This window comes from Benincasa hispida, chromosome 6 (genome assembly GCF_009727055.1).
Source record: "Benincasa hispida cultivar B227 chromosome 6, ASM972705v1, whole genome shotgun sequence".
Classification (NCBI taxonomy): domain Eukaryota; kingdom Viridiplantae; phylum Streptophyta; class Magnoliopsida; order Cucurbitales; family Cucurbitaceae; genus Benincasa; species Benincasa hispida.
Window position 1 is genome coordinate 1,405,037 of NC_052354.1, and position 24,926 is coordinate 1,429,962.

The window sequence follows — 24,926 nt, forward strand, 5'->3', positions numbered from 1 at the left end:
TTTTCAAGCTGTCTTCTTCTCCTTCGATTTGGTTTTTTCTTCTTCTTTTTCTTCTTCATTTCTTTTTCATCTCCGTGAGTCTTCTTCTTCTCCGATTGGGTAATTTTTTTTCCTTCTTCTTCTTCTTCACATCTTCATCTTCTCTAGCACGACCACACCTTCTTTGGCATTGTATCTTCTCCAACAGACGAGAGCGAGAACGAGATTCTCCGACTTCTTCTCCTTTACACATCTTCTTCTTCTTCTCCGGCACGACGAGTCCAAGCGAGCAGCTTCGACATGACCAACTCCGGTGAGCAAGAGCGAAAGAGATGAGTGAGGAAAAGAAGAGAGAGATCGAAAGAGACCAAGAGCAAAAGTGACCAAGACCGAGAAAGTGAAAGTCATAAAGAGAGTAGTGATTTATGAGTAAAAAAAGAAGAGAGTGAATGGGTGCGATACCATGAGAGAGAGCGGGAGAGAGACCAAGAAAGAGCAAGATGCTTTTCTACGTGCGCGCGAGTATATTTTGGCAATTTCACCTAGATTTGATGTCAGCAAATGACCCCTCGACATTTTTTTTTCCTCAAAAAACTGAGTTATTTGACATTTTTGGCACAATTTGTGGGTCATTCTTAAGAATTTCCCTAACTTTATATTATTTAAAATCAAGTTAAAAAAAAAAAAGTCCAAATTTCAAGTTCTAATTTTCAAATGAGTTATTTCGTTAAAAATTAAAACAAGAGGGTTACTTTTAACCACAACCCAGAACAACGCACGGCAACGCTTGGGAGGAAGGGAAAGATTCAGCCGTGGGTCTCCGTAGGTGGCTGGAATCAATCGTGGGTCTGGTTCAAGAGCCTGAAAACGGTGTGGGTTTTCCGGTAGCATCCGGCGGCGGTTGAAGCTGTGTTTCACGGTGGTTTAGCTTCTGAGGTATTTTCCTTGTTGTTGACGCGATTCAATCCACAGATACTGGGTGTAGTGGGTTTGTTCCACTGTATTCTGTATTTGCGAAATCATGCTCTGAATAAAAGTCTCGAACTGGATGTAGACCGAAATCTTGAACCACTATCTATTTTGTTGTCTTTATCTCTTGCTCTGTTTAATTTGTTGCTGCAAATTTGCGTTCTATTAGGCGTTTCTAGGGTTCTTTTACAGTTACGAAATGCCTGTTGATTGTGTTGGATTTGGTATCATTGTGGCATGATATGCATAGCACCAGTTCTTTAATTTTAGTTGGTTGTTAGCCAGTTAAAGTAATGGAGTATGTGTTAAGAATTTCTTTCTATTTACCTAGGTGATTTTGCCCTATTACAAATGGGCAGTAAAGGTCGTATTCCACCTCCACATGGAAGGCGTACTCTTCCAGGTTCTGGTATATTGCATCCAGAAGCATTTGGTCATGGGCTACGTCCTCCACCAGGTGCCTTTCCTCCCTTTGACATGTTACCTCCTCCAGATGTGATGGAACAGAAGCTAGCTGGGCAACATGTTGAGATACAGAAACTTGCCACCGAGAATCAGAGGCTTGCTGCTACACATGGAACCCTAAGGCAAGAGCTTGCTGCTGCTCAGCATGAGCTGCAAATTCTACATGCTCAAATAGGAGCTGTGAAATCTGAAAGAGAGAAACAAGCAAGGAATCTTTCTGATAAGATTGCAAAGATGGAAGCAGAATTACAAGCAGCTGAACCAATTAAGTTAGAGTTGCAGCAAGCAAAATCGGATGCTCAAAACTTGATTGTAGCAAGGCAGGAACTTATTACTAGAGTGCAACATTTGACCCAAGACCTCCAGAGGGCTCATGGAGATGCGCAGCAGGTTCCTGTTTTGATGTCAGAACTTGAGAGTTTGAGGCAGGAATATCAGCATTGTAGGTGTGTAATCTGTATAGCATTCAACTTTAGAGGGACTTTTTAGGATTTTACATTACTTTTTTTTCTTTTTTTCTTTCTTTTTTTTTTTTTTTTTTTGATAGAATCAACAACTTTCATTGAGAAAAAAATGAAAGAATACATGGGCATCAACTACTTAAGTTAGTACATGCGTAGGATGCCTTGTGACTTCAATCAAGTTCAGTCTTCAACTTCTGCAGTTCAGTTTCTTTGCATTTTTAATAAAGCCGCCGGCTTGTGGTTATAGATGCTGCCCTAGCTTTACCTGATTCCTTAGACATTTCTAGGAGGCTTATGTATTGTGTTTATAAATGTTAAGCCAAGGTGTCTAGTGAGTATTTTTCAGAAGTTGACTGTAGTCCATTTCCATGGTGAACCCATTTTTCCTAAATTTCTTAAAGTTCAACTGTGTGGTCTATCTTTTACTGGACCAGAGTTTGATCCTAATGTACTACAGGGTTTCTTTTATTGGGTTATGTTCCTTGTTTGTAAAATGCCATGACCTAGTTATTGACCTTGCAGGGCGACCTATGACTATGAGAAAAAATTATACAATGATCATCTTGAGTCACTTCAGGTGATGGAAAAGAATTATATCACTATGGCTAGGGAACTGGAGAAGCTTAGGGCAGAGTTGACAAATACTGCTAGTTTAGAACGAAGACATGGTACTCTTGCTTACCTTTATTTCACTTTCTTTGGGATTATCTTATCCTTCTCAAATTTCCCTTAATCAACCACTGATATTTTGATGACTGCACGTAGGTGGGCCTTATGGTACTACCCAAAACAATGAGATAGAGGCTTCAGGGAATTCAGCTGGACAAAATACTTACGAAGACGGCTATGGTGTTGCCCAGGTTTGTCACATATTCCACTTTCTGGTTTTCATGAATTGATTTTTTTTTTTTCTATATTCATGAGAGTTCGGGTCCGCATACGCACACCTCAACTAATCTAAGGAGCAACCTGCCTGACCCTACATTTTGTTTTTGAATTTATAGTTCTCTCTCTTTCTGTATGTTTCTTACTATAGATGTAAAAGGAGAACAAACCTTTGATGGTCTGTGAGGTCTCTTTCCTACTTATGCTTTACCTAGGCTTTTCTGTGAATCATGATCCTAGGTCTCGTTGTCCTTGCCAATTGTTGAGAAGGTTTAGAAATGGTTATCTTCTTGATAGGAAGCTTTCTTCTCTAGGAGTAGGAGACTTGTTTTAGTCCAACCTATATTGTTTTCATTGAGAGAAAAATGAAATAATAAAAAAAACAAAACAGAAGAAAAGGCCTATTAAAAAGACAGCTCAGAAGAAAGAGCCACAAAGCTAACCATACGAAAAGGGTCTCCACTAATGGAGTTATAAAAGATTTCTCCAATTGGTCAAAAGAGTAGAGAGATTACAAGAGCTATAAAAAGATGTACATTTACCCGAAGACAGCAAGAAAGATAATTTGTTCTAAAAACCTCTCAAAAGTGCTGCCTTTTCCATTGGAATTGCGATTGTTCCATTCTTTCCAAGTAGTCCATAAGAAAACCTCCACAATCCTCTGTTTCTCGAATTTACTATCTTTATTTATGATTCTGTCCTAGGTTCGTACAAAGTTATCAGGGATTTTTTTTTGGGGAGAGTATATGAGTCATGGAACCAATTCTCCTTGTAGCTTGTTGGCTTCAAGGACTTTCTTAATCCAAAGGTCCCAAATTCAAGGAGCTGTTGGTATGTGTATGAGAGAAAGAGAGAGAGAGAGAGAGAGAGAGTATATCAGTCATGAGGGGGTGGTTTCCAATTATCATCTGGTTGGAAATTTATGAAAATGGCTAAAGTGAGAGTTTGTTTCCAAAATTTCTGAAAATAGTGGGTTGGGATATTAGAAACTTATAATGTAATTATTCTGTCCTTTTTGGCTAAGTAGAGTCGTTGCAGAGGTTTCCTTTAGAATCTAAGGCGTTGTGGCATAGGATTTTCGTACCCCGTGTTAATGAGTGAGGCAGTAATAATCAAAGGGAAACTCGTGAAAGGCAATTTTGAAGTGTCCTCTCAAGTTTTTAGACTTCACAAAATTCTTGAATGTGCAATGTTCCACTTCTGGACAATTTTTGTATTGGCGATGCTCCTCTATGCTCTTTATTCCCTTATCTATATGATTTGTCCTTTTTTTTTTTTTTGGGGGGGGGGGGGAAAAACAGAAACAAAAAACAAAACAAAAACAAAAGAAAAGGGGTCCCATGGCACTTGTTTTCTCTTTGTCTGGACACGAGTTTTCTTTTAACTTTCACATTAGGGTAGAGCATTATTGGATAGGGAAGATGTGCATATGTCTATGACGTTGCCCCTTTTACATGGTTTTTGTTTTAGGTATGAGTTACGTTGAAAGGTGTACATAAACCCTTGATTACTCTGTTTTATTCTCATTTAAATCCTTCTTCTCTTGCTTGCTTCATTCCTCTTCCGTTTCGCAAAAGCCAGATATTTCTGCTGGCTAGTTGCTCATGGAAGGGTTAACACCTTGAACTGTATCTAAGAATCCTCTTCTACAGTTTTGGGTCCTATGCTTTGTTTGAACATGACATGATTTGGATCACAAGATTTGGGTCACATTTAATGGAGACATAACTTTACGGTGAAGATTTGGGTTAGCTTTTGGTACATCTTTGGTGTTATCTTGGCATTAAACAGGACTGTTCATCCACGACTAGGTTATTTTATAATTCTTCTTTAATTTTGATACTCAATCATTGGAGCATCCTTGGTAATTTTGTCTCTGTTCCATTTGAGCTCGTGTTTCTGCATTGGGCTCTCTCTCTCTCTCTCTGAAGGCAATTTTTAATTTATCTCAACATATGAGTATATTAGTTTGACATTTCAGTAGTTCATGGATCCTATGAAGGACGATGGAGACGCTGGGGTTTTTTAATGTGTTTAGTCGATTATGTCTCTAAAATTTTAATTTTGTGTCGGAAAAAAAATTGCTTGATGGGTTCTTAAACTTTCAATTTGGAGTCCAATAAGTTCTTTAATTTTTAATTTTATGCCTAATAGGTCCTTGGCTTGTTCAATATTTTTTTTTCTTTTTTTTCCCTTTTAACTCCATTGGCCTATAGAACACAAAATTGAACTCTAGGCCCTATTAGACATAAAATTCAATTTTGTATTTAACAGATTACTTAATTTTGGAAAATTTCAAATATGTTAGTAAGGCATTGGACACACAATTCAAAGTTTTATCTTTAAATTAAAAAAAAAAAAAAAAAAAATTATTGATGGTATGAAATTACAAGAAAGGGGACCTCAATAGGGATCGTAAAAGGCCTCTCCCGTTTGAAATGAAGAAATTAAAACTGTAGTAAAAGAGGAGCATTTACACCAAGACACAACCATATTAATTATAGCATAAAAAAATTTATTATATGTGAGTTCCTTATTTTGAAAGATACGTTGATTTCTTTCTTGCCAAATGTTCCAGTCGATGGCTCTAACAAAGGTTTCCCAAAGAAGCTTCTTTTCTTTCAAAGCTTAGGGATTATTAAAAGTTGAGCACCTACTTGACACTTTTTAAAGTATAGGGACCTTTTAGACACAAAATTAAAAATTCAGATGCTAAATTTATAAGTTAGTCTTAAGGATTCAGAGCTGCAACATTAAACTTGGTTTTATCTCCATCTTCCTCCATCTGTTTTCTAGTTTGGACATGATTAGTGGTTTACACTGCAATGTAAATATGTTGATTAAGTTTTATTTTTCCTAATGATTTGTTACTTGTTGAAATTGTGCAATAGGGACGTGGCCCGCTGCCTGCTGCATCCAGCGTTGGTGCGACTGCATACGCGGGACCTCAAACTGGTTCTACTACAACTCGACCCAACTTCGATGCCACAAGGGGTCCCCAACGAGGACCTGGTTATGATGGAGCTAGAGGATCCATCTATGATTCACAAAGACCTGGTTATGATGGACAAAGAGGACCAGGTTACAATGTGCCCGGGTTACCTACTTATGATGCACCTAGAGGAGCTGGCTACGATGCTCAATCAAGAGGTGTTGCCGGACATGCTGCACCTGGAAACACCGCTCCTTATCGATCTTCGACACCGCCTGGTCGTGGTGGTGGGTTCGAAGCACCATCTCGAGGTGGAGGAAACCCTGGTAGGAGATGAGCCAAAGGTACCATTTGAGAATATCTTCTGTTACTGTGTTTGTCATCTGTTGTGCCATTCCCTTAGATTTGCAAAGACATTTTTTCTTTTTGCTAGAAGTTGATTATCAAATGCACTCGACAAACTTTTAATGAATCATTGGAGAACTTCATATTGACATCAAGGTCAAAATCATTTCTAGTTTAGTGATTCATCATTTTCAGCTGTCTGATCAAGGAAACTTCACATGATAATGAACTAAAGAAGATACAATGTCCTCAAAAGCCATTTTTCAATTTTTTCATTAATCCCAGTTTGAAATTTGTTAGATGCTAAAAATTAAGAATATACCTTCTGATGCTAAAGTCAATATAGGCATCCATCAGGTGAAATGGCACATCAACTACTTTGCAATTCTTTGTATTATTATTAGGAAGAAATTAAATGGGAGAAGAAACTAACCATTTTTCTGCCTTTTGTTTAATGAATTTTGTTAGTGGGATGTGATCTTTCATTTTGGATGGATTAGTTTGTGAAAAGTTTATAAAAAGATTGGTCTATTTGGATCAATCTATACATAAATCATACCCACCATCATCTGAAAAGAAAGTATAACTTATTTTTAAATGCAAAGAAAATGATGTAATTTATAAGATTGATTGTATCAATCATTCATATAATTTAAAATTTAAGACAGTCAAAATCTATTGCATGTAAGTTAGGGATCTCATTGTTTCAATTTGGTTGATTAATTTAGGGAAAATTACTTTGTTTTTTCCTAATATTTGGGTTTAATGTGATACTTTTAATCTTATTTTCAAAATGTTACAATTTTATTTATGAGAATTGAGTTTGCTAATTTGGTCTTAGATTTCAGGATTTTAAACTTTTAATTTCTTTTTTTTTTTTACTAAATATTCGTTTTTTTTTTAATTTTTAGTGTTAATGTTTATTAATTAGTTAAAATAATTATAATTAATTAAGTTACATTATTTTTCATAGCTATTAAAGTTATTTTAAAATAATTAATAGTCATTAACACCGAAGACTAGATATAGGTATTTAATAAAAAATCAAGGTTAAATGTGTAAATCTTAAAACCTACGGATCAAATTGAGTTAACTTCATTTTCAAGAGTAAAATTGTAACATTTTGAAATTCAAGTACCTAAATTGAAATTAAATTTAAAACTTAAGACTAAAAATGTCATATTTTAAAATCTAAAGATCAAATAAAAACTAGACTCTAAATTTAAGGATTGAAAATATTTTTTTATGATGAAAATGAAATAAGGAATGGTGAATATAATTAATATTTAACGTCGAGAAATTTAGGTAAGTATAGTAATTGATTGAAGTAGTTATTATAAATATAATGCCCAAAAAGAAACCTATTTTCCTACATTATTGCACATGCAACTAATTTTGCAGCAAAACTAACATCATTTTCAATTTCATTGAGTATCAAATGCCACCAACTCCTAAAATCAATTGATATAAACATAAAAACAAAAGTTGAAAGAACAAATCAAAGGGCAAGTTTTATAAAAACACTATTTGGTTTTTTTTTTCTTTTTTTAAATTGACATTCATTATAAGAATACAAAATGTATTTAGTTTACTAATTAAATGACATCTCAACAACTAGCACAATAGCTCATCTTTACCTATCAAGATTTGAAATGGATATATTACTATAATAATGAATTGAGGCTGCTTAATTAAAATAAAACTTTAAAGAGAATAATATTATATAATATGGAAACCCCATCTATATGTAAATCTTATTGAAGTTTGAACCACAAAAGTTAAATTAAACCCAAACCAAGAAAGTTTCAACAAGTTTTTAATTAATTCAAAGATATTAAATAGAAACCCAGCTGTCATGACAAATTTTTTCATTAAAAAAAAAAAGAAGCAATTTTTCTAAATGAATTATTCTTTTTTTGATATATATGAAGTCATATCAATCTAAAGGAAAATCCAAATAAAGTTTGCCTTTCAATTTAGCTATCAATCACACAAAACCAAAACCCATTACTTCTCTTTGGAACCTATCCTCCCTTGCAATTGTCATTTTTCAAGTTTTATTTTTTTACTACCATAAATACTTTATTTCCCATTTTTAAAATCTATCCATTTTCATTTTAAATTTATAACAATTTAGTCTTTAAATTTACCATAAAAAATCGTAAAATTCTGTACAGTATACATATTAGTTTGTAGACTAGAGTAGGACTTCCACGTATTACTTGAAGTAAAACATCTTGTAGATTTGTTTCTGTTTTTTATTGAATCTTTTTCATGGTGATAAGTGAAATCTCAAAACAGACAACCACAATAATCAAATAAAACATTCCTAGTTGTTAATACGAATAACAGAAACTCTCTTTCTTATTATTTTTCTTGACTTATCTTGGATCTATTTAATGATCTTATACAGGTATGTCTAGATTTGATTGAACTTCGACCCGAATTTCTGAACATTAGGTTCTTGCACCCCACGGGGCCTTATGCGATCCTTGGTCTTTCTTGACAAAGTTCATGCGACGACGATCTATATGGAAGGGCAATTATTGTACCAATTTCTCCCGACACACTACTAATTCGTATTTTTCAAAAAAACTTACTTTTATTTAAACATTTTTGATAAAAACGTATTAAAATACGCTTAAAAAACAATCTTGAGTGATTGTCAAACACTCAAATTTCTTCCAAAATGACTTATTTTTTAAAATTAAACACTTGAAAATATATTCCAAACACACCTTAATCTTTGTACAATGCATTTTGTAAAGATTAGACCCTATCGTTAAAAACATTAGTATGATTTTGATGAAAAATTTTACGATAGGGTATAAACCATTAACTAATTGTAAAATAAAGAGATTAAATTGTTATCATTTCAAGTTTAAGGACTAATTGTTATCACCTAAAGTTTAGGGACTAAATTGCTACTTTATAAAAGTTCGGGGGACCAAAAGTGTTATTTAACATTTTTTTTTTTCCTTTTTTATACTCAGTCAATCCATCTCCCTATTAAGTAGGAAGTAGTTAAGTAGTTAAGAGACTTGGCTAATGAGTTAGGCCTATTAAAAAGGGAAAAGTATAGCCAAAGAAAAATAAGACCCTAACAATAAGAGTTGTAAGTTGCAATTAAATGACCAAGCCTTTAAAGAACCATCTCTACTCATCATTTGAATTCATCAACAAAGAAGAAGCAATAGCAACAACAAGAGTCTTTTCTACACAACTTCATTCATTTCAAAGGAAACAAAAAAACCACTTTCTTAAAATCTTGAAGCTCTCCACCATCATTACAATAATATTATCACCCACTCATTTACTACTCCATTTCCACATGTAATTAAGTTAACAATCATATAATACCAAAACCCCAATAGAATAATAATATTATCTTTATATAAAACTTCCCCAAGCTATCTCTCTCACAACTCAATCAACTTTTTCTCTCTCTCCATCTTCTCTCCCCCATGAAACTCCATAGCAATGAGCTTCCCACAGGGAAAAACTACACCCTTTACAAAACATTAGCCATAGTTTTCAGTTTAGTGATTTTGACAGTGATTCCTCTGTTATACAATCTTGTGAACTATTACTCTGTTTTCATCCTCAACAATTCACCAAAATCTCCATCAACTTCATACTCAAGTAGAGAAGAGAATGATGGGTTTGTTGAGAAATTGTCAAATTACAGAGAAGAAGAAGAAGCAGAATGTGATATTTTCACAGGAGAATGGATACCAAATCCAAATGCTCCATATTATACAAGTTCATCTTGTTGGGCAATTCATGAACATCAAAACTGTATGAAATATGGAAGACCTGATGGAGGATTTATGCAATGGAGATGGAAACCAGATGGTTGTGAACTTCCCATTTTCAATCCTTCTCAATTTCTTGAGCTTATGAGAGATAAATCTTTGGCTTTTGTTGGTGACTCTGTTGGAAGAAACCAAATGCAATCTTTGATATGCCTTCTTTCAAGGGTAACCTCTTCCTCTTCTTCTTCTTCTTCTTTTTCTTATTTCAAATTCTAAATCTTCATCCATCTCCCATCATCATTCATGTCATATTGATTTTTGTGGCCATATTCTAATATCGTAATCGATTAGATTAGCTGTTTAGATGTCTTACCATCGAATTAGTTTAATTAAGTAGCACTAATAATTAAGTATATAGCAACGTTTTAAAGAATTGAAAATATATAACATCTATTAGATAGATTTCAAGAGATGAATCTGTAAATTCTTTTACATTATGTTACAAGACATGACCCATATTCATTTGGGTTTTTACTATTATATTGATTTTTGTTTTTATTCAAAGATGAGTTTTTTATGGATGTTTGAGTCAGTTTTTGCCATTCTTGAGATGGGTTTTTGGAATATATTCCTTTTTCTGAAATCACTTTAATAATATGAGTGTTTGTCTAAAAGGTCAATAATTTGAATGTGTCATTAAATAATATAGTTGAAAAAAAAAACAATATATTTATGTTTTGATGGATGGAAATTAAATTCTAATTTAGAGTTGGGGTATGGTTTGTAAATGATATCATACTTTTTTTTTTCTTTTTAAATTACTTTTTTTAAAATTAAAGTTGTTTCATGGCTACATTTTCATTAAAGTTTATAGAAAAGCCAACAAAGTTTGCAAAATAAATAAATAAAATGATCAAATCAGCTCATAATGGGATAATTTCAATGATCTAATCTAACTTTGTGAAAGCATTTTGTGACTAAAAAAAAGATTGAAAAGTAACCCAAGTGAAAAGTTCACTTTTTATGTTAAGATTATATATATATAAAGTTAATTATTGGTTTTTGGGAATCTGAATGCCATTCCCAAGGCCACCTCTTTTTTCACTAACTTTCACAAACCTGACCAATCAACAAAGAAGAAGGTCATTTTATTAGAGTAAATTTATGAAATTTTGAAAATTTTCAACCCTTCAAATTGTAATATTTCTGAATGTACATCTACGTTTAACAAGTTGTCACGTGATAAATTTTAATAAATAAATTTTTTTTTTTTTGTATATATATTACCTTTGATATATTTTAGAGTTAGAGAAAAAAAGAAAGGATATATCATAAATGGGAATCTTTAGCACTTGTAACATGCCAACAAGTTTGTATTATAGTTGCACACAACACTAGGCCAAAGAGGAACAATGCATGTGAATCATCTATGTCTCTTCCATTTCTCTTTCTCTATCATCTTTTTTGTATTTTGATTTTATGTTCATTGTTGCTTTCTAAACCCAATTCATTGCTCATTATTGTAAATTGTTTTCTTCATCTGCTTTCCATTTCAATTATTTTGTGGCTCATCTTCAACCATGTTAGGTAGATATATAGATAAATGTTGTCGCTTAACTATCTATCTATATATATACATTGTGGGAGTAATTTTTTTTCTTTTTTGAGTTAAAAAACGACTGAAAAAGAGGGTATTTCCGACGACTGACCTCTTAGTTGAAGCTTTTATATAGGTTTAAAGTTATAATTCAAAAGTAGAGAGGATTGTGACTTAGACTACTATATCAGATCAAATAAATTTAACTAATCAAAAGTATTATTTGATCAATGTAATAAGAGTAAATTACTTACCCATATCTAAAAAAACAAGATATAGAAAATTTCAATTTATGTTAGATGCATGAAACAAAATAGGTAAAAAAAAAAAGAAAAAATAAGTTTATTAAAAGGGGAAAAAAAAGGACTTTTTTGAATAATACATCATTTTGATTATAAAATAGAAAAGTTGATGTGTTTGAGCTTTCTTTTTCTAAGGGAAAAAAAACAAAGAATAAAAGAGTATATGCCAGCTTGATAAGTTGTGACATTTTAACCAATAAAAATACTTTGCAAAAATATATAATTTCCAATTATTTTATGGGAATAATCTCACCTGATAGTTAGCAAACAAACCCAAATGGAACCTTGCCTCAATAAAATAAAATAAAAGGACATCAAGAATTTTAAGGTGGATTTTCAAAAATAAAAAAATAAGAAAAATTATTTATATAAAAAAAAATTTAATTTTTTTTATAGAGGTTGATAGTCTATCCGTATCTATCATTGATAGAAACTGATAGGATTTGAGATGTATTTTTATTTAGTTTTGTAATTCTCAAATATATATACTATAATAATTTTTAGACTCCACCTAAAACACTATTTTATTCCTTAATTATAATTCTATTGAAATAATTTGACAAGAAAATTCAAATCTATTTAGAAAAATCTAGCACCTAACATATAGATATAGATATTAATTCATCCATTGAAAAAAAATGTGTGTATCTCATTTTTTCTAATAATTTAATAAAAAAAATATTAATAAGGAAGAAAATAAAGTGTTCAATTAAAGTCTAAAATGAAATGAAAGTCAAATCAAACTCTCTTGATCCTAGACTTACTAATTGTATAATTCCTAAAGAGGAGAATAAAGTCGTTATCCATAATTACATCTTCTTTTGAGCGTTTTTGGTCTGAAAACAGTGTTTTTTAACTCAATGGATGAATTAGAATTTTTTTTTACAAAATAAAAATACCACGTGATAAAATTTTATTGAAATATACTTGGAATACACTATCTAAAGGGCCCTCAAGTTTTTTCATCGAGGGAGAAGCATAAGTTGTGGATTTTTTTTGTTGGTTTTAAAAATTAATAATAAAAAAGGAAATTATTGGTTTGTTTGGACATGTATGGCATCATGTGGTATAAGAATAATCTTTCACATGAAAGTGGTTTAATATAATAAAAATAAATAAATAAACTTTCCCCTTATTATTTTTTTAAAAAAAGCAAATTTTATCTGCAGCAAATAAAATGTGAATTTGGATTAAAAAAAGGGTTGCACATGCAATTTTCAGACATTGAAAATATGTATATGTTTCTCTCTCTAGCATTTTTGCCGACAATGGTGTATTGTGTCAGAAGAGAAGTGGAATATTGTAAACATTTGACCAACAAATATTTTGTATTAAAGTACAATCTCATATGGTGTGACACATTGTTTTCATACAATTTTCTAACATATTCATATTTCATTTTTTTTTTAAAGTTTCCACTTTTTAGAGAGAGAAAGTATATGATACTTTAAATTATAAGTTTTTTTAGTGTTATTAAAAAAAAAAATTAAAGTGACTGTGTTGTATGCCAGTAAGATGAGTTTCTCCTGATTTAATTTTATTAAATAAAAGTTTATGGTCAGATGAAGTTAGATCCAAAATATAATTAAAGTAAACCAATAAAAAAATGTTATACAAAAAAGTGTGCAATCCAATTTTCTAATTATTAGTTCTTTTGGGTTGATTTAAACATTATATACATATATATATATTTTTTATTTAGGTGAGTTAAAATAAGTTATATCTTAGTAGTGAAACTTAACCTTCTTTTCTTAAGAAAAGAAATTTTACCTATTTTTAACTTTGCCCTTTCATTTTTACATTATATTATACCTTTTATCTTTTTTTTTTTTAAGTGTAAATATTTTTAAACATTTTTATATTTAAAATACCCTTTTTTCATTTTTTTTCTTTTTTATTTAAATTCAACAAAGATGAAGATTAAAGATAATACTTTTTTTTTCTTTTTTATTTAAATTCAACAAAGATGAAGATTAAAGATAATACTTTGTTAACGAGTCTTAGATTTGGATGCCCTCTCCTTCCATATAACATGATATTTTGGAAATGCATTTAGCATACAAAAATACTTATTCCTTTTTATAGTTCAACCATTCCAATTTTTAGAATGATAATGGGTATCTTCATTTACTAAGATATGACAACTTAAGCGGTTAGGTCAGTGGGTGATTTAATAATATTTAGTAGCCTAAACTTTCATAAACGTTTCAAAACTATCCTTGGAGTAAAAATTCTAATTTTGAAAAAAAAAAAACTTAAAACTCAAAACTACGTGATAATAACTTAAAATGATGTGGTGATTTAAATTCTTTCTAGATCACTTAAAATATTTCAAATTTTCATCCAAATTTTTAAAGAATTAAAACTCCAATATTATTATTGAAATAAGTGGGTATCTTTTTAATAATTTAACCTTCATCAATTAATTTAAGTTTTTGGGTGAATAGATTATTTAATATTTTTTTATTTTGGCAGGTGGAATATCCAATAGATGAGTCGTACACGGCGGACGAGAATTTCAAGAGATGGAAATACAAAACCTACAACTTCACAATGGCCAATTTCTGGACGCCACATCTAATCAAAGCCGCCATGGGAGATTCCAACGGTCCAACCAAAACCGGTCTCTTCAACCTCTACTTAGATGAGCACGACCAAGAATGGACCACTCAAATCGACGAATTCGACTACATAATCATCTCCGGCGGCCACTGGTTCTTCCGGCCAATGGTTTTCTACGAAAACCACCGCATTGTCGGCTGCCATTACTGCCTCCTCCCAAACGTCACCGATCTCGGAATGTACTACGGCTATCGAAAAGCTTTCCGAACAGCATTCAAAGCCATAAACAGCTTAAAGAATTTCAAAGGAACAACAATTCTAAGGACATTCGCGCCGTCACATTTCGAGAACGGGCTATGGAATGAAGGAGGGAATTGCTTGAGAACGAAGCCGTTTCGAAGCAACGAAACCCAGTTGGAAGGGCATAATTTGGAGCTGTATATGATACAGATGGAGGAATTTAGGGTAGCGGAAAGAGAAGGAAGAAGAAGAGGGAAGAAATTTAGGGTTCTCGATACGACGCAAGCGATGTTGTTGAGGCCAGACGGGCATCCAAGTAGGTACGGGCATTTGGCAAATGAGAATGTGACATTGTATAATGATTGTGTTCATTGGTGTTTGCCTGGGCCTATTGATGCTTGGAGTGATTTCTTGCTTCAGATGTTGAAGATGGAAGGGATTAGATCAGCAAGGGATTGGTTACAGTTCGGTTAGAGTTAGTGAGATTTCATTCTTATTGTTTTCTTTTGTTGTTGGTGTTCTTGTTGTTCTTAATTCTTCTTTTGGGAGTTTTGTATAATTGTATCATTATTGTTTATTTTTAAGTTGTATGTATGTAATTAGACATTGTGAAAGAAGTAATAAGAGCATAATTTAATTAAGCAACCAACTTAATTATGTTAAATCTAGTAAAGCACATCTTTCCAATCTTGGAGGATATGAACAGCTTCCCAAAATAAAATTTAATGCAAAATCAATTTAGACTTCTATACCTTAATAATTGTAGCAATTTTAACTCTGAATTTTCATAAGAATATCAATAATTTATTTACACACTCCTCGACCAATATCATATAGAACGTATAATTTGAGTCAATTAAACGCATAAATTTTCATAGACCAATCAATTTAAACCCTTCATTACAAGATGATGATATTCAAAGAAAATTATGACCAAAAGCCTAAACTAATTGATTCATTTATTAATATTTAGAGATTCAATTGATGCGATTATAAGTTTTACACAAGATTTTTTTTTCAATGATATAAATTAATACAATTTTTTGTTAGTTTAAATTGATACCACACTATAAAGTGTAGGAGTATAATAAATTTGACTTTGAGCCTCTGTGACCGCAAATTACACATGCTTTTTATTCTTTGGCTTTTTATTAGATAGCTTAAAGATGTATTTAAAATACACTTTTAAGTATTTAATTAAAAAAAATAAGTCATTTTGGAATAAATTGGAATGTTTGTCAATCACTCAAAATAATTTTTCAAGTGTATTTTAATTTGTTATTATCAAAAGTGTTTAAATAAAAATGATTTTTTTTAATTTTTTTTTTTTTTTAAAGTCAATTCAAACAGGCCTTAGGTATTTGTTGTGGTTAAGACATCTTTGTTTCATGTAAAAGGTTGCAAGTTCTCACCCTAATATTTATAATGTACAATCTGGTAGAGAGAATAAACAAGAGGGTAGTATAATCAAACTGTCAATTCTATAGATAGGAATTGAATGTGTGGATGGCCATCAACTAGTCCTTCATAATCCTATCTCTCTCTCTATCCAGTCCATATCTCTTGAGAACAACGCCATTTTGAAATTATTTTTCATGTTCAAAAAAAGAAGAAAAAAAAGTGGGATTATAATCAGTGGTGAAAGGAAAATCCAACTGTACTTGATATAGACTCTACTCTATACCATGTTGCCAAGAACAAAAGAAAGATGACAACTCCTTGTACATAATAATCTAAACCCAATTGCTCTTCTTTTTTTTTTTTTCTTTTTTTTTTTTTAATTTATGATTTTATCCAAGAAGATTCTATTCTTTCACAAATGTTGTTAATTCAGACTCCAGCTTGGTTCATTGACCTTCATGAGTCATTATTTGATTCATTATTGAAGTGAAAGAAGTTTCCAGTTTTTAGTAAATCTCAGTGTAAAAAAAGTCAATATCCCATTTCAAAGAAGCAATAATGAAACAGGCAAACCTTCATTGCTAAGCTAAGTTTTTATCACTTTGCCCCCCAATGTAATCATCAAGAGCCTCTATCACTTATAGACCACACAACAAAACTGATGATTCAGATCACCTATGCTATGAGGTGGCTCAATGTTGAAATCATTTCTATGATTGCTTGAGGTATTTAGCAAAAAAGTTTAAATGTACATATACTACAATTTACATTATATTTTTACTAGGAACACTATTGTTGTTGACCTTCATTTGCCATTATTTTTGTGTATATAATATGCATATTTAGGAAAATTACCTTTTTAGTCCCCGAATTTTGAAGAATATCTATATTTGGTCCCTAAATTTTTAAAACATATCTTTTTAATCCCAAATTTTTTAGAATAGGTTCATTTGATCCAGGTTTTTAAAAAACGTACCTTTTTAGCTCTAGGCTTTTAAAAATATGTTTAAAAGGTCCCTACAGTAAATTTTATTATTAATTAAAAAAATTAATTCATCTCTGAAATTATTTTTTAAACATATTTTTGTTATTCAAAATTTCATATAATTATATAAAATGAAAAAAAAAATAGTTCTAAGGACATTTCAAACTTATTAGTTAAAAGTTTGGACTAGAAAAGTATATTTTGAAAATTTAGATACAAATGCATCTATTCTAAAAAAAACTCAAGACTAAAAATGTATGTTTTAAAAATTCAGAAACCAAACACAAATTTACCCTATATATATTGTATCAAGGTTATTGATTTTGAAGGGATTTTTATATCTCTGTTTCCCTGAAAGTAGCAGAGGAATAAAGCTGCTAAGTAAAAATAGAAAACTTACTTGCTCCATGTGGTAGTTACTCTGTATCCTTATCTGTAAAGCATGTTTCTTCAAGAATTTTTTGAGGATATCTGTCTGTAATCTGTATGAGTGTTGTATGGTTGTCGGTGGCCCAAAAGAAATTGTGTCTTTCCATCTGTCCCACTAAGTTTTTAATAATGAAATATTATGCAATGCCTAATAAAACCAAAGTAGCATAATGATGGTGGTTTGGTAGGTAATCCAAGCCAAGAATAGCAGCATTCACTATTATATGAATGAATGCTTTTCAATAATTTACCCTAAGTTGCTTTTTACATGGACCTACACCTATCACAAAAAGGGAGAGAGAGAGTTTGTGTGTGTGTTATATGAATGAAAACACTTGGTATCTAGATTTCAGAGCTGTTCTCAACATGAAACTTCATGCTTTTGAGGCTCCAATTGTTAACAAATCAGTTTTGTGGAATCCCCACAAAGGGATTCTTCTAGCTCTGACACTGATTCTTCTAACCATCATTCCTCTGTCTACAAACAAGAATTTGCCTTCATCAGTGCCAAATCTATGGAAAAACATCACCAGCTTGAAGACAGTGGAGTCAGAGAAGAAATGTGACGTGTTTACTGGCACTTGGGTATCGAAATCCGAGCCACCTTATTACACGAATGACACTTGTGACATGATGTTTGAGTATCAAAACTGCTTGAAGTATGGAAGACCAGACAGAGAATTCTTGAAGTGGAGATGGAAGCCAGATGAATGTGAGCTTCCTCTCTTTGATTCTGCTCAGTTCTTAGAAATTGTTAAAGGGAAGTCCCTTGCTTTTGTTGGAGACTCTGTAGCTAGAAATCATATGCAGTCATTGTTGTGTCTCCTCTCCAATGTAAGTTCATTCTCCAAACACATTTTTCAATCTCAAGAGTTAAAACTTTCCCTGTTTTTTCAATTGTCTTTTGCATATGTTGCAGGTATCTCATCCAGAAGATGTTTCTCTTAAATATAACCTAACCTACGATTTCAAAAGGTGGTTCTTTCCTGATTACAATTTCACGGTGGCTAGATTCTGGTCCCCATATTTGGTTAAAAACAGGGACGCAGACCAGAATGGTTTCTCCTCCAACAGCCTCATGAATCTATACTTGGATGAGGCAGACGAAACCTGGATTTCCGCCGTCGAATCTTTCGACTATGTCATCTTCTCAGCAGGACAGTGGTTCTTTCGCCCCCAAGTATACTACGAAAATGGTCAAATGATAGGATGTTTCAATTGCCAGCAAAGTAATGTTACACAGCTTTTGAACTTCTATGGCTATGGGAAAGTCTTTCAAACTGCCTTTAGGACGCTTATGGGCCTCAAAGGCTACAAAGGGGTGACATTTATGAGGACGTTTTCTCCATCTCACTTCGAGAATGGAGATTGGAACAAAGGAGGGAACTGTGCAAGGACAAGGCCATTTACAAAGGAAGAGATGAACTGGAAAAGTTTTATCTTCGAGTTGCATAAGGCTCAGGTGGAGGAATTCAGAGCAGCAGAGAAGGAGGGGTTGAGGAGAGGCCTGCAGTTCAGGCTGTTGGATACAACTGAGGCCATGCTAATGAGACCAGATGGGCATCCAAACCATTATTCTCCTCCTAGGAATGGGAATGTTGCTGACTGTGTGCACTGGTGTCTGCCAGGCCCCATTGACACATGGAATGAGTTTTTACTCTATATACTGAAGACAGGAAGGGAAGATACACATTGATAATGTATAGGGAAATGGGGTAGATGAGTTTTGTTAAAAGTTATACCTTTTTTTATATATATAATCTATACTGTAATATCAATGCATTAGTCTCTATGAATTACTTCAGATTCTTTACTGGGTGGCTATTAATTACTAGAAACCTGGAATAGTTTGTGGTATATTAGCTGATAAGTTTATAAAGAAAACCTGTAGTAAGCCATGTATGGTAACGATAAAATAAAAAAGGAGGCTTAGCAGCTTAATTTATAAGCATTAAAATGATAATTGTGTAACCATTCACAAACATTTAGTTTTCAAAACAGAACAAATTATTTTCATGCAAAAGAATAGCCGCTCATAAGAACAAATTAAGAAAAATAACGTTCAAACAACTAAACTAAACAAGTTTTCATTGAATTTTATTATAAAATTAAAAAAATAAATAAATAAAAGAATCTTCTGTGTAGGTTGTGTAACAAAAAATATTTTCATTTCGTTGCACACTCAACATGTTCATTCTCATACTAAACAGCTCTTTCAGATGCAAGAAACCATATATGATCTCTCTTGTAAGTAAAGCAATGGAGGATCCCATATATTATCCCTTCCTTTTCTTGACAAGAAGCACCTATTGGCTGTTCATAGCTTGCAACCCTCAAATTCTTTTGCACTTCAAATTACGAAAAATGAGGAATGTATATCCTGCAACTTCAATTCCATCTTCTCATTCATAATCACAATCATATTTTAATCAGCAAAAAGTTTCAATCTTTCTCCAGCTTTAATCGGTTTAGAGCTGTTTCTGTCTATTACTATCACCAAAAAGTTTGAATCTTGACTTGCTGAGTTTCCATGTTCAAGAAGATTGAAAGAGGACTCAGGTGGGTAATCAAAGGGAAACGTCGCTTCCCTCCACCGCATCTTCCACCACCTCCTCCTCTTCCTCCACCTCCGCCTCCACCACCTCCACCACAGCCCCCTGAGTCGCAGCCACCAGAACCTTCTCAAAAACCATCAGAGCCCACTCCGTTCCTATTTCCTTCAACTCAATCCACAGTTCTCCCGGATCCTTCGCTCTTCTTTTCCCCGGAACTCCTCTCAGCCCCTCTCCCTACAAACAGTTTCTTCCAGAACTTCACTCTCAATAATGGGGACCAACCTGAGTACATCCATCCCTATTTGATCAAATCCTCCCTTTCCTCCATCTCTGTTTCCTACCCATCAATCTCCTCCAACTCTGCTTCAGAATGCCAAATTTTCACCCCTGACCTCACCATCTCTCCCTCTGAAAAAATGAACCCACTTCCCCAGAAATCTCATGTCATCTCCTCATTCAATGATTTGAATGTCACTTTGGATATTCCTTCCTCCAACCTCCGTTTCTATCTCGTCAGGGGAAGCCCGTTTCTGACTTTTACAGTTTCCAAAGGCATTGCCTTTTCAATCTCCACCATTCACGAAGTTCTCTCCTTTTCCTTTAATAATGCACTCACCAAATACACAATAAAATTAAAAAACAATCAAACATGGCTTATTTACTCCTCATTTCCCATCAATTTGACACATAATCTTTCTATAATTACTTCTGGGGGATTTGCAGGAATCATTAGGATTGCAGCATTGTCGAATTCAGACCCAGAATGTGAACTGATACTTGACAGATTTAGTTCATGTTACCCAGTCTCAGGTGAGGCACAGTTTACAAAGCCATTTTGTTTGGAATACAAATGGGAGACAAAAGGGTGGGGGGATTTGCTCATGCTTGCACACCCTCTGCATCTTCGTCTCCTAGCAGGCAGTGATAATGATGTAGTTATTTTAGATAAGTTCAAGTATAAAAGTATAGATGGTGAGCTTGTGGGTGTGGTGGGAAGTTCATGGGCTTTGAAACCAGAATCTATTTCAGTAAGCTGGCATTCAATTAGGGGTGTAGAGGAAGAATCCTTTGCTGAAATCATTTCTGCACTTGGTAAAGATGTCGGGGCTCTAAATTCAACATCTAAGATATTGACAACAAAATCTCCTTATTCTTATGGAAAATTGATAGCAAGAGCAGCAAGGTTGGCAGTGATTGCTGAGGAAGTGAGATTTCTTGAAGTGGTTCCAGAAATAAGAAAGTTCCTAGTGGGCGCAATTGAGCCTTGGTTAAATGGGACATTTGAGGGGAATGGTTTTGTACATGATGAAAAGTGGGGTGGAATTGTCAGCAAAGAAGGGTCCTTTGATTCTGGTGCAGACTTTGGATTTGGAATGTATAATAATCACCATCATCATCTGGGCTACTTTCTTTATGCCATTGCTGTGCTTGTGAAAATTGACCCCGCTTGGGGGAGAAAGTACAGTCCTCAAGTTTATTCTCTTATGGCAGACATCATGAACTTGAGCAGGCAAGCCAATTCAAAGTTTCCAAAGTTGAGATGTTTTGATGCGTATAAATTGCATTCTTGGGGTACAGGATTGGCCGAATTCACTGATGGCCGGAGTCAAGAGAGCATCAGTGAAGCAGTAAATGCTTACTATTCTGCAGCTTTGGTGGGGTTAGCCTATGGAGATGCCCATCTTGTATCCATTGGCTCTATGCTAGCAGCATTGGAGATTAAAGCAGGTCAGATGTGGTGGCAAGTAAGAGAAGGAGAAACAACTTTGTACCATGAAGAATTTGTTAAGGAAAACAGGGTGGTGGGAGTACTGTGGTCTAACAAAAGGGATTGTGGATTATGGTTTGCTCCTAGTGAATGGAAAGAGTGTAGGCTTGGTATTCAGGTGTTACCCATATTGCCAATCACTGAGCTGTTGCTCTCAGATGCTGGGTTCGTAAGGGAGCTTGTGAACTGGGCATTACCTTCTCTGGGAAGAGAAGGTGTTGGGGAAGGATGGAAAGGTTTTGTTTATGCTCTGGAAAGCATTTATGACAAAGATGGTTCTTTGCAGAAGATTAGGAACTTGAAAGACTTTGATGATGGAAACTCACTTACCAATCTGTTATGGTGGGTTCACAGTAGAGGCAAAGAAGGAGAAAAAAATATCAGTAACAGCAAAGTACAACTAGTTTAGCACCAAATTTCTAATGTCAAGTTGTATAAAAAAAATCAAGCCACAAAATCACAAAGCAACACCATGCTGCTGGATGTCTCTGTTAAGAAATTTTTATTTGGATTATCTAAGATTCTAATGTACAAATTATATACTTGTTAAATCATCATAACATTACAGGGGCACACCTCCTGCTCTGATACTATGTTAAATCATTAATCAATTCAAAAGTTTAAACTAATTGATTAGGGTAAATTTAATCATATCAATACTTTGACACACGAGTTATAACCTATACAAACATAGCTCTTATTCCACTTTATTTGAAAACAACTTCTCATCACCCACTTTCTGCCCTCAATATTTGGCTAAAAACAGGGACTGGACCAAATTGGTTCCACATCTCCTACTGCCTTAGATTGAACTTGTTAGCGTGCAATTCAGCTCTCGGATGTACAATTGCTAGTGAAAAGCAAATCAGCAATCTCAGATCTTTGACAGTTTTCAGGACTTTAAAGATGGAGACTAGTGTTATTTTGAGGGACGATATTGTTCGTTTCAACGGTGCTTGAGTTTTTGTCTCCTCCATCGAAGACAGAAGGTAAGACAAATAAATATCGGGCTCGGGAAAGACAAATAAATATGTTGAAGATATATTATGCTTACATTTACAAATCAACACTATATTGAACTATACTTTTCCTAGTCATTGTTGTAAATTCTATATGACTAGAATATTTTACTTGATCTGTTTCATGTTGCCAACAATCAAATATTATATTAATGCATGATTAGTCGGGACTAAACAATATTTAATTGAACAATTGTATTTCGCCCAACCATTCATATAAACAAACAAACAAACAACATTAACATATGTGATTTTATACTCTAAGCAATTAACTATTATGAACTTACCTTCACCATTGCCGCGCACAATCTAAATCAAATCCTTCGGAAAACTCTTTCATGGTGCGGCAAGTTCGATGATCACGCTACATCACCACCACATTCAGATAGAATTCCACTCGAATCATACTCGATCGGACGTTGCAATGCCTCCTCAATTCGAAATGAAATATCTAATCTGTTCATTACTTTTCCTCGGTTGCATCGGAATTGATTGAAGGTATATGGCCGCCGATAGGTGATCGGAGGTGGTGGGAAATGCGGCGGATGAAATGGAGTGTTTAGGGTTTACATGCAGCAATTGAAGAAGAATGTTGATCGAAAAATGGCGGGTACTAAAATGGCTTGGTAGTTTTAGACTAGTCAATTTTAGATCGTTGAATGCAATTTCAATTTGATTAATTTTAAAAGCTTTTAAATTTTTATTTTGCATAGGAGGTAAATTTTCAGAAAAAATGTCAAATTATTTTTAAAAAATAGTAAAAAAAGAATGGATAAATACTGATAGACTTCTATTCACATCTATTGCATAGCATCAATTTCTATATTGATAGTATCCGCTTAGATTAAATTTTGATATTTTGTGTAAATAATTTCTCTTATTTTTCTATTTTTTTAAAATCGTCCAATAGATAATGTAAAAGAAATATTTTTAAAAAATAATAATAACATGTTTGAGTTGATTCAAGTTAACGTCAACCATTGTAGGTGAATTTATGAATCAATTTAATTAAGGGTGTGTTTAGGAGTGATGATTGAAATAGAAAAAGAAATTTAGGTATAATTTAATAATCATATTTAAGTTTGTTCTAAACTCTTCAAAGTGATTTTAATATATTTAGAAGTGGTTTTGAATTATTATGTTTAGTTCCAAAGGTAATTTTAGAGCTATTAAATTATTATAAAGGTTTTTTTTCTTAAATTTGAGAAATTATTTAAATAAATAATTATGATAAGTATCTATTTTCCTCAATCTATTTTTTATTTATTTTATTATTAAATTTTTATATGCATGATATGATTGATATGTTAAGTAAGAAAAATGTGTGTAATAAATATCAAAAGAAAGTTCAAAATATGTATATCATTCAATCTAATTGTTTATATCATCACATGTATCTTATTAAGAATTTAAGTGAATGTAATAACGGTCATCATTTAGTGAATGATTTAAAATAAAAATGAACCAAAACTAAATTGGGTAGTATTTTTTAGACAAATTTCAATGAATATTTTAACAAAAATCACCTAACAACTAATTCTTTCAAAATCAATTTGAAAATTATCTTAGATTTTATTAAAATCATTTTAGTCCATCCCAAAAAATTTTAAAAAATTACATATCTAAAATCAGCTCAATCAAACATAAGTCGGTCACCTCAAAACTTCCGTAAAAATCAAAACTATTTATCTTTGTAATTAGTGCATTATATTTAGATTGGTAAGAAGAAAAAATAATTAATAATTAATTGAATCCAATTTAATTAATAAATTCATTTAAATAATATTTAAATGAACATCTCTATATATAGTATTTAATTCGATTAATTTAATTTAATTAAGTAATTAATTACTAAATTAAATATCACATATTTAATTTAACCTACATTTGAACCGTATTCAATTGTATTTCTCTCATAACCTATAGTTTTAATGTACATATAATACGCATTAATTTTAAATTATAGTTTTAATATAAATCAAATTCATATTAAACTAATATTTGAATTCCTTCAAATATTTGGTTCTCTCATAAATTAAGTTTGTATCGTATCCAAAATCAAACTTATATCATAAAGTTTAATTGAAATATAGACTTTATATTATAATGTATTATTATACGTTATACTATTTACCTAAGTGAACAAACATTTCAAACTCTATTCAACACATAATTATCTCAATACCTTTATGAGCTAGGAAGAGGACCTAATGGACCTACAGATCAAAAGTTTCAATAATATGAGATTAATTGTCTAAACTCATAATTACGTTA

General features: G+C 32.5%; 4 protein-coding genes across 4 annotated transcripts; all 4 read left to right on the forward strand.

Annotated features, from left to right (window-relative positions):
• Positions 1-729: 729 nt before the first annotated feature.
• Positions 730-6,227, forward strand: LOC120080313 (protein FLX-like 2). Its single transcript, XM_039034949.1, has 5 exons — positions 730-915; positions 1,280-1,859; positions 2,400-2,545; positions 2,643-2,737; positions 5,654-6,227. Exons 2-5 carry the CDS (start codon positions 1,300-1,302, stop codon positions 6,029-6,031), a joined length of 1,179 nt encoding a protein of 392 aa, XP_038890877.1. The 5' UTR covers positions 730-915; positions 1,280-1,299; the 3' UTR covers positions 6,032-6,227.
• Positions 6,228-9,239: 3,012 nt separating this feature from the next.
• LOC120079320 (protein trichome birefringence-like 19) lies at positions 9,240-15,136 on the forward strand. Its single transcript, XM_039033472.1, has 2 exons — positions 9,240-10,019; positions 14,169-15,136. Exons 1-2 carry the CDS (start codon positions 9,504-9,506, stop codon positions 14,967-14,969), a joined length of 1,317 nt encoding a protein of 438 aa, XP_038889400.1. The 5' UTR covers positions 9,240-9,503; the 3' UTR covers positions 14,970-15,136.
• Positions 15,137-17,616: 2,480 nt separating this feature from the next.
• LOC120079321 (protein trichome birefringence-like 19) lies at positions 17,617-19,085 on the forward strand. Its single transcript, XM_039033473.1, has 2 exons — positions 17,617-18,144; positions 18,230-19,085. Exons 1-2 carry the CDS (start codon positions 17,632-17,634, stop codon positions 19,004-19,006), a joined length of 1,290 nt encoding a protein of 429 aa, XP_038889401.1. The 5' UTR covers positions 17,617-17,631; the 3' UTR covers positions 19,007-19,085.
• A 411-nt stretch (positions 19,086-19,496) lies between these two features.
• Positions 19,497-22,827, forward strand: LOC120079319 (endo-1,3(4)-beta-glucanase 2-like). The gene has a single exon (XM_039033471.1). It carries the CDS (start codon positions 19,841-19,843, stop codon positions 22,040-22,042), a length of 2,202 nt encoding a protein of 733 aa, XP_038889399.1. The 5' UTR covers positions 19,497-19,840; the 3' UTR covers positions 22,043-22,827.
• The last annotated feature ends 2,099 nt before the right edge of the window (positions 22,828-24,926 follow it).

Excerpts from the sequence above, each read along its gene's own strand:
- LOC120079319 (XM_039033471.1), top strand. The coding sequence starts at position 19,841 with ATGTTCAAGAAGATTGAAAGAGGACTCAGGTGGGTAATCAAAGGGAAA.
- LOC120080313 (XM_039034949.1), top strand. The coding sequence starts at position 1,300 with ATGGGCAGTAAAGGTCGTATTCCACCTCCACATGGAAGGCGTACTCTT. Across the intron at positions 1,860-2,399 it reads CAGGAATATCAGCATTGTAG|GGCGACCTATGACTATGAGA; the intron begins GTGTGTAATCTG and ends TTGACCTTGCAG. Across the intron at positions 2,738-5,653 it reads ACGGCTATGGTGTTGCCCAG|GGACGTGGCCCGCTGCCTGC; the intron begins GTTTGTCACATA and ends ATTGTGCAATAG.
- LOC120079320 (XM_039033472.1), top strand. The coding sequence starts at position 9,504 with ATGAAACTCCATAGCAATGAGCTTCCCACAGGGAAAAACTACACCCTT. Across the intron at positions 10,020-14,168 it reads TGATATGCCTTCTTTCAAGG|GTGGAATATCCAATAGATGA; the intron begins GTAACCTCTTCC and ends TTATTTTGGCAG.
- LOC120079321 (XM_039033473.1), top strand. The coding sequence starts at position 17,632 with ATGAATGAAAACACTTGGTATCTAGATTTCAGAGCTGTTCTCAACATG. Across the intron at positions 18,145-18,229 it reads TGTTGTGTCTCCTCTCCAAT|GTATCTCATCCAGAAGATGT; the intron begins GTAAGTTCATTC and ends CATATGTTGCAG.